Source organism: Limulus polyphemus, unplaced genomic scaffold (genome assembly GCF_000517525.1).
Source record: "Limulus polyphemus unplaced genomic scaffold, Limulus_polyphemus-2.1.2 Scaffold367, whole genome shotgun sequence".
Classification (NCBI taxonomy): domain Eukaryota; kingdom Metazoa; phylum Arthropoda; class Merostomata; order Xiphosura; family Limulidae; genus Limulus; species Limulus polyphemus.
The window spans coordinates 512,840-523,020 of NW_013665977.1; the positions used below are offsets into that span (position 1 = coordinate 512,840).

General features: G+C 33.6%; 1 protein-coding gene across 2 annotated transcripts in view; it reads left to right on the top strand.

The window, feature by feature from the left end:
• LOC106457738 overlaps positions 1 to 10,181 on the top strand; it is a 60,745-nt gene that overhangs the window by 18,655 nt on the left and 31,909 nt on the right. The window contains exons 2-3 of one of the 2 annotated variants that reach the window (XM_022383758.1): positions 5,498 to 5,542; positions 6,693 to 6,783. In XM_022383758.1, coding sequence (XP_022239466.1) covers positions 6,717 to 6,783 — 67 coding nt within the window. In that variant the 5' untranslated portion in view covers positions 5,498 to 5,542; positions 6,693 to 6,716. The remainder of the gene's footprint in view (positions 1 to 5,497; positions 5,543 to 6,692; positions 6,784 to 10,181) is intronic. The other variant, XM_022383759.1, reaches the window with a different exon arrangement.

Below are 10,181 nucleotides of genomic sequence, written 5' to 3' on the forward strand. Positions count from 1 at the left end.
CAGCAGGCCTGTGTTATTATTTAGTGATGCTGTACAGCAGGCCTGTGTTATTATTTAGTGATGCTGTACAGCAGGCCTGTGTTATTATTTAGTGAGGCTGTACAGCAGGCCTGTGTAATTATTTAGCGATGCTCTACAGCAGGCCTGTGTAATTATTTAGTGATGCTGTACACGCATGATTGAAGTATCTATTATTCTTTCATTCTCCACGTGCCTCTTTATTTTCAACTGTAGGCAACTAGCTTATGGGGGCAGTAATAAGGTATAGGTAAATCAAGGTGCAGGGTTTGAGATTCCAGAAAGGTTTTACTAAGGCTCGACTTTTCACGTTATTGTTTAAGATCTAGACAAGGATCTTTGGTCATATGGTGCGGATTGTGTCGAAAACGGATTGGCACATTTTCGTTATTTACAAAATTGGATTGAGAGGATCGGATTATTTAGTGCGCAGGCATGAAAATTCTATTTGTTGTAGAATTTCTATACGCGCTTATCTTTTTACTCTCGTATGGCGAAAGACTGTATATCTCTTTCAATTTGGATTGAGCTCTCGGGCTATTTTCCCTTACGCGTGGTATAAATTTTGATATGATTTGTACCAAGACCAATTAGGCAAAACATGGAACATTTCCTTTACATTTTATCTCTAAGAAACAAATATACAAGTTTTTCTTTTGCTTGAGCCTTTGTTTAGCGTATTCTTTTGAAATCGTATGATATTGTTTTGTGCCTCAGCTAATACTCGAGAACCCATGTGACTTTACCTTAGCTTTTAACGCAATCTTTTGCATTCAAATTACATTGTTTTCGGTTTCGACTTGTCCTTTAGAAGTTATCTTACCCTGACATGTATTTCAACATACTCTTTTGAAGTCACGTGATGTTGTTTTAGGTTTCAGCTTATTGTATTGAAGCTACGTTATACCATTTTAGCCTTTAAAGTGACGCAACATCGCCTTAGGTTCCAGTGTATTCCTTTGAAGTGATATGACAATACTTTGAATTTGAGTACACTTTGTCGAAATAAAAAAAATATTTGTGTTTAAGCTTATTCACATAACACTGCTTTCTCAACTGCGGTTGAACCATTTTTTAATAGAATTTGACGAAATTAATTTTTTACTATCTAACTAATGGACCTGTGCTATTTTTTATTTTGATGAAGGCACATTCATTATATCAAGAACATTTCTATCTACAAATTCATCTGTAGGGGTTATTTTTCTTTAGATTTAGAGCTTTCAGTTGTCCTTTGCGCTATCCTTCTGGTATTATATAATTATTGTATCTGAATCATTTAAAAAGAAATATTGACTTTTTACTTTGTCATAATTTCTTTAACAAAGTTGTTACTGAAGCTATGAACACTGTATTATCATATTGCTAGCTATGACAGACCTGTTAGAAATATCAGTGATCTTGGTTTAAGTTTGACTGTTATCAATCACAAAGTTACAAAATGGACTATCTGTGCTCTTGCTTTTCACGGGTATCGAAATCCGATTTTTAGCGTTGTAAGTCTGCAAACTTACTGCTGAGCCACTGGGGAGTAGTACCAGTGATGACAACTCGAGTGCGTTTGTTTGACTAAACCATATATATTTTTCATATTCTGTCATTATATTGGCTTAACACCAACACTGCATATTACATAAGTATTAGGGAAAAAATTATCTATGTAGGGCTGGCTACTGAACTTGAAAAAAGGAACCAGACAGGATATGGATGGAAGTGGATATATCACTTGATCCGGCTAATGATCACATAGCAAACTAAGCCGTTTCAACCTTATACGGAGAATAAAATCCCTACATTACTGGCTTCCCCAATTTGTCTACAGAATGCTTGTTGTTTGAATAGAATCTCAGCTTTTATAATTATACCCTTTCTTTAGTTAACATTAGAATACAACTTTTATAATTATTTTACAATAGAGTAACATATTAAGAATGGAACTTCTGGTTGTATTTGTTTTGCCAGTGATCTAGGGATGTTATTCTGCACGTAAAGTCGACACGACTTAAGCTGCTATGTGATCATTAGCCGATCAAATGATGTGTCCACGTATATTCCTGTCTTGTTTGGTTCCTTTTTTCAAGTTCAGTAGCCAACCCTACATAGCTTTTTATTCAGCGATAATTCTTTCCTAATATTTGTTTGTTTACCTTTTTTTATAAGATGGCTATGTGGGTTACTAGGTTATAGAGTGTATTCTAAAGCTTTATCAATTTTGAACATAATAATAATAATAAAATAGGTAGTCAAAGGTCATAAACACTGTTTTGCCCTATCAAATGATGATAAAATTATAGTTACTATTAGAATTGCTAGTCATATTGAAGAATGATGATGATGAACGAAAATAAGAAATCTCGGTTTTGGCTATTCGCCGGTTTTCGACCTTGGGACGCTCTGGATAGTTGAAAAGCGGCAAATACACGGAGATAGAACAACTATACAAGGTAGCTCTTCATATCTAGCTTCTGATTACTTTTGTATTGCTTTAATACGGGCGTCCGTGCCATCCTTACATAGAGAGTGCTAGCGCCCTCTCCGATAATATGAAAAAAACTAAAATCAAGGTAAAGTCTTTAGTTCCTTTATAGTTATTGAAAATCTGATATAAAAATTCCTGTTTGACCAAAAAATGAATAAAAGTAAAAGATAGAGAGAAACTTATAAAAATCAAACAGAAGATTGGTGCATGATTATATCTCAGTTTCTGATTGGTTAAAACGAACGGATTTGTTGGAATAAAAACCGATCACCCAACTCTTCGTCCTTAGTCTTTATTCAACATCCTTTTTGTTGTCGACACCTTTTCTTGTGCTTACCTAAACGCATGTCTCTGGGTGTCATTAATACACTGACGCCATCATTATTTGTCACATAATCTGGTTCAAGACACGGACATAATTCAAGAAAACAGCAACAATATTACAAGTTCGTACTCTTACTAACAAATAGTTCTGTATTTCTCCAAAGCACAAACTATTCTCTTCCACAGAAACTCTAACAAACACTTAAAGAATATATCAAGTTACTATTTTACAACATCAAATTAGCCATCAAATATCCTTTAAGTTTCTAGAAATTATATTCAACAGCAAACTAGCTTGGTCAAGACACGTAAGTGATTGAATAATGAAAACAAGAAAACATATTTCTTACGAAAAGGGGAATGGCACATTAACAGGATGCACATCCTCAACCATCATACTACACATGTGTAAGGAATAAGTTCGAATCTTCTAGAATACAGTGGCTGTTTGACTACATAAAGTGAATGGCACATTAACAGGATGCACATCCTCAACCATCGTAATACACATGTGCAAAGTATAAGTTCGAATCTTCTAGAATATAATGGCTGCTTGACTACATAAAGTGAATGGCACATCCTCAACCATCATAATACACACGTTTAAATTATACGTTAGAATCTTCTAGAATAGAATGGCTTCTTGGTCACAACAAGTGCACATTAAAAAGATACGCATCCTCAACCATCATAATACACATATATAAAGTATACATTTCAAATATGCTAAAATACAATGTTTGTTTGATCAAATGTTCCATGTCTTTCTTCAAAACAGATCAATTAAGCTGAATCTAGGATCCGTTTACTATCATTTTTGGTTACCTTTATAAATGGTTTAAATTGTAAACCATTAAAGGTAAGCAAGTAACTGCTTTCACAAAGCCACGACCAGAAACTCTTTAACAGTCCTCTTTTTCAGTTCAATGCCTCCTTCTTGACAGAGCCACATATCTAAGAAATTAGAAAAATAACGTGTGATTGTACCTCTGGCTGCTATAACTGCTTTAATTCTTTATATTAATGTACAAGTACCTGAAAGGTATGCTGAGGTATTAAGTTCCATTCATCGAGGACACAATTTGATATAAAGCACGGCGGTTCGGTCACTTCTGGTGATCTTCCAAACACTTTTACATTTGCCTGATGAGACTTACTGGTTAATTGCCATGTTATAATAACATTTTATAGTGTTTCTCTTACAAATAAAGGGAGCTGTGCAGCTTGAATTAATAAATAACAAATTAATCAGTCAGCTCGAGTTCTAGTCTGTTTAACATCTGGGGAAGAATGAGCTCATCTGAATTTTATTTATCGTCCAATCCTTGTACATCTATTCACATAAAAACTGCATCTCTCTATATAACACACGTAACCTATAACTCGCCTTCTTCACCTCATTCCAGCCTATTTCATCCCATCTTTGTCTTTAACATAATACCATCTCTCTGTATAACTTATATCATCATGTATTAATATTTTCCATTTTTGCATAATTTATTATCTCAGTATAATATATTACTTTTAAGTAGTGGCGTGAACACAGATGACATTCATCTCTGGTCAACCCTGGACTCCACGTAAGTCCTTGCCTGGAAAAAAATGTGTAACCACTGTTATTCTTAATAATAAATTGACGATTTATAAACATAATGAAGCGATTTTATTTTGGAGAACATAATACATTAAAATTTATGGTTTCCTTTTGGTGCCACAATAGACAGGTTAAGAGATTGTGGAAGAGAAAAAACATCAACAGTTAAAGAAGCTAGGCTTCTTGTTCCAGGAGTTGGTCAGACAACCACAACGTCAAAGGGAGAAAACTATATTAGTGATTCTAAGAACTTTAGAGTGAAAACAAAGAAAAATAGTTAAAAATTCTTACGAGATGTTTCTTTATATACTTAAACGTGGAATTTAAATCTATGTATCTAATTAACAGTTTAATACATATCCAGTGTTCTAGAAATATTCGCCATATCAAAATCCTACACTTTTTATGTCTTGTTCATCTCGTTGATTACTGTTTCTTTCTACTGATACTTTAAAAATCAACTCTAATAGATAGTAAAATAGAATTAGGCTTCAGAAACTTCTGTAAAGTTTGCTTATTGAAATTTGTCCAAAGGTAATCGAAGGTTATCTTCTCCATCCATAACTAACTTAGGAATGATGGAGTAGAGGGAAAGCAGCTTGTCAGCACCAACTCATGAACTGTTTTAATCGTATCGATGGATTGACCATCACATTATAGCGCCTCAACAGCAAAACGGACGAACATGTTCAGTGATGGGATTCGAGCCCGCGGCCTTCAGATTGCTAATTGAGTTCACTAATCTCCAGACCATGCCAGGCAACTTCTGAAAAGAAAAAGAAAAATATGTTCGTTTGTTTGAAGTTAAGCACAAAGGTATAAAATGGGCTATCTGTGCTTTGCCCATCACGGGTATCGAAACCCGGTTTCTAGCGTTGTAAGTCTGTAGACATACCGCTGTGCCACTAGGGGGAAGAAAAATATAACACTTAAGTAAATTAGGTTTGAAGCATTATTATGTATGTTGAGAAGTATTCTTACTTTGATCGTGATATTTAGCTATAGATCTCAGTCTTAACATTCTATAATCTTGTCACGAACACATTAGTGATGTATTAAGTTCATATTGTTTCGTGTTTCAGGTATGGCAACTCAGCTGAAGAGCGGATACATGCTTAGATATAAAAGTAAGTATGCTTTCAACCATTCTGGATACTGTTCCCATTACCATCTTACCAATTCTGCCTGCTTAACTTGATTATTTAATCTGTTGCTATGCATATATTGGTTTAAAAGAAAATGTTAAAATATTTCCAACAAAATATGGAAAGACCTTTAAAGGATATACGCTATAAAAATTTTCAAGAAGTTTTTTATGTACAAATGAGTATAATCATAAGCGTTCTTATTGTGTTGTATACCACCAGAAAGTATTTTTAAGGACCATATTTGCCGAATTCGTAAACGAACAACCGTTAAACTAAATTAATTGTTTTAAACATAAACACGTGATATTACCCGAATGCCAGGGAAATGGCGTCAAATATAACGATGCTTATAAGTTTATTAAATAAAAACGAAGGTCTATTTTTCACGTGTAGCATTTCCACTAAATGTTATAAAAACAAGTTAACTGGAGATGTTTTTCCACATTCCTCTTAATTTGTGCATTGCGGTTCGAACTCAGAAGTGTGTCAAAATAGCGTTTCAGAATTGTCTTTTTGGTGAAAAAAAAAACCATCTGCAGTCATTGGCGCCCACAGAATCCTTTTCGGGGGGGGGGGGACATGTATGCATGGGATCAGCTTTTACAGTGTAAATCAACACACTGAAAGATATGTGTTGTATGTGATTAAACACAAACTCAAATTTACAGTTTTACTAAAATTACTAAAAATATTTGGTCTAACTACAATGTTAGTTTACATCATAATACGTGCAATTTTTTGTGAAATGTAAGGGGGCAAATTCCCCCTTTTTTCCCTTCCTGTAGGCGCCCATCTCTGCAGTTACCTTGTTTTTATAATAATTTTCGACCTATTCGTTTTCCAATATTTCTTCGGTTTTTGGAATTTAAACCTTAACTTTTGAACCATTTCTAGTATTATTTGCAAAAATGGAAAAATATAGAAGCCAACTTTATAAACATGACAATGTTGTTTGAGCTATATTTATTTTTTTTTCAAAATCATTTTTATCCGAAACTTAGTGGGTAGTATGTTGGAGTTATTAAAGTACAAATTTAATTTACCTTCTTTATTTCACTGACCGTTTTCTGTTGTATTATTTAAGTAATTTGAACTAACAAATTGTATTGAAATTTTCTACTTTTAAAAGTATCTTCTAAGCTGGCCGAACCTCATGAAATATTATTGGTTTACGGCCGAAAAATATCGTAAACACCAGAGTACTCAAGTGAAGAAACAAGGTATTTTAGTCTCTATAAGCATTAATGAGAGAAAAGTATATTTAATTAGCTATACTCATTATCAGGTTGATTTTTAGTTTCGCTCTGAGTATGTAGTTTGCTTTGATCAGAAGTTAATATTGATAGAGACCAGTAGCTTGGCGTATAACCATTTACACTTGGATAAAGAGGTCAGTATTTGGATGTATGACCATTAAACTAATACACTCGGATATAAAGGCCAGTATCTGAATGTATGACCATTAGGCTAATAAACTAGGATATAAAGACCAATATCTGTGTGTATGGCTATTAGGGTAATAAACTCGGGTATAAAGACCAGTATCTGAATGTATGGCCATTAAACTAATACACTCGGGCATAGAGGCCAGTATCTAGATGTATGGCCATTAGTCTAATACACTCGGGTATTGAGGCCAGTATCTAGATGTATGGTCATTAGATTAATATACTCAATTATATATGGCAGTATCTATACATATGGCCATTAGGCTAATACACTCGGGTACAAAGGTCAGTAAATGAATGTATTGTCATTAAACTAGTATAATAATGTATTCTGGATTCAAATGCTGATGTAATTCACTACAGGGCTACAACGTTTGGAGTGATTAACTCGAGTGTAGTTGTTTGTAATAGATGTATGGCGTCTGGGCTAACACACTCGAGCATATATGCATGCAATCAAATATACGATAGCTGAGGTAATACACTCTGGTGTAGGTGCCTCTATCTGAAATATACAGCTGCTGGAATAATTATTTGAGGAAAGGGGGATAAGTGTTTAAAATTGAAAAAATATATACATTTTAATTGTGTCGTTGAAAAAAAACATCTAAAAGCCCTGAGCATTTCTTTACGTAAGTAATGATTAATTTATATATGTAGGCTTTTAGTTCTGTGCAGCACGTAAAAATTGACTGTAGCAGAGGAATGTCCTAGATGTTTTGTTTTTATTTTCAGACAGGTTGAAGTACTCGTCCTTTGTCCGAGTTATGAACTTAAAAAAGTGTGTGGGTGAATGCTGTGATAAGTAACACAAAAATCCTAACTTTTATACAATTTAGTTACAACATAACATATTATTGAATTATTCACTATTACCTCACCAAAAGTTTTGTATAAGCTTTTAAGATCTCAATATCTATATACTTAATACATAGTTATACACTGTGCGATTGTCAGGGTGAGTTTGCAGGAAGAGGTAGCGACCAAAGTAATGGTGATAGCGGTGCTTTTTGCTAACCAGCTCTCAATGTCCTTCCATAGTGTTTCATGTGATTAATTAATAGACGGTCATTGGTTGCAAAAACGTATTACGAGCTGAAGTTGAATGTAGAAAGTTGGTATAACTCAAAAAACGGCTCTTCATATCAGCCTTATGGTTGCTATTGGAGTAGAAACTTCAGCTGAGTTTATGTATTATTGCGATAGTGGTGGCCATTTTTCATTGCATTCCTCCATAGAGAGTGGTGTCCCACTTTCTGAGATATATAAGACGTTTGTGTGCCCTCACCCCCGCACTGTGTGTATGCTGTTATAAAGAATTTAATATTTGTTTCTGGTGTAAGAATGTGGCGCCATCTATGAATGTAGTTAACGTTAAATTACGTCAAAGATAATAAATGCTCGATAACAGCAATAATGAGGGTGGAAGGAGCTATGAATTAACCACTAACATGCCCCTTGTTCCAAACTACCATCTCACAAAGTTTTGTTGAGAGTTGACCAGCGACCTAGGAGTAGTTAACTAAAGGACAGACAGACAGACACACAGATTTTTGTGCTTTATATATAGATAGATAATATAACTACTTATCCCACACGTAGGAAGCGTTAATCCTGATAATAAATACGGGCTTTAAGAAGTTATACCTTCTAATTCTCTACCTGAAAACTTGTTACTCATACATCTTCCAGATAAATATGATATCTTAAGTGACTTTTATGATATCATCTCATATAATGTACTGGCGATGTCTTCAAACTGTCCCTTGTGTATTTTACAGGAGACTTTGTCTGAGCAAAGATTTGTTCTATGAGGTAGAGTAGAATTCGCCTCAAAGACACTGTTTATTCCGTGTGGTCCGTATAAACATTATACTAATACAAATATATAGCTACACTTCTAATACACTTTTTATTATACACGACATGATATTCATCATTTGAATAGCAAACATAACTTTAGTGGAAAGTTACAACCCACTATCTTACAAACTTCCCATTACAATAAATATTAATTTCAGGTAGTTATCTTTTCACTACCGAAAACTTTACTAAGGGACATAGTTGTATATATATATATTTAGTCGTTTTTTAATCACACCAAGAAAATTAGGAAAGCAAACATTTCAAATAGCCAAAGAAATAACGTCTGAATGCAATACCAAAAATCAATACATCATTAGTTATGTGCACGCTTCACGTGTTATGTTGTAGAAACGCATGAATGTCTCAGTGCATTTTGCATGTGCTACTCCCACTAGAGAGATAGTAGCCCCATTTGATCGTCAGATTTGACCATACTTGTTGTTGTTTTTATGATGGTTAAGTGTTATTACTGTTACTATACAATTCTGTGAAAATGTTAACTACTGGTAGTGGAAGTGCGAATTTTTTTATTATTATTTTTGCCTGGAATACTAGAAATGCTCAAATATTGAAAACCAGAAAAGTATAGAAACAAATGTCAGATCGTTTTGGTATATCCAAGATCGTGATTGGTAGGTTACAAGCATGTTATCAGAAAAGTGGTCTGTAGTGAGAGCAATCTGTACAAGGTCGTGTAAGAGTAATTACACTGTATAATAACCAGTTTATACATAACATTGCAATTAGTAAATGCCATTCCAATGTCCAAAGATTCAATATGGACTTTGGAACAGCAAATGGGGTAGTTATCAGTTATCAGAATAAAGATATGGGCCGTGATAATATTTGCTAATTTACGTTCGAAACGTATTAAACTTTTATTAAACTATGCTCTCTCAAATTGGGATTAAGTTGACCTTCTTATTAATAGGCCTAAACTTAATTAACGACCCAAATGTATATCAACAAGCTATTTCTCTAGATGAAACTTAGTTCTAGAAACTGTGACAAAAAGACCTTATTGACACAGTTTTGTCAAAGTATAAATTATAAACTATACATATAGTTCTTCACTTAAATATATCATTGATAACATGGCTAAAGATATGCATTACCGGCACTTGTGTTTAAAATTTTTAAAAATTATAATAAATAATTAAAAACAACGTTTTATATTTACACAATAAAAACTTTATTGAAGTGATATTTCTATTTTAAAGTGGAAGCCGTACGGCTTCAATAAAGTTTTTATTGTGTAAATATAAAACGTTGTTTTTAATTATTTATTATAATTTTTAAAAATT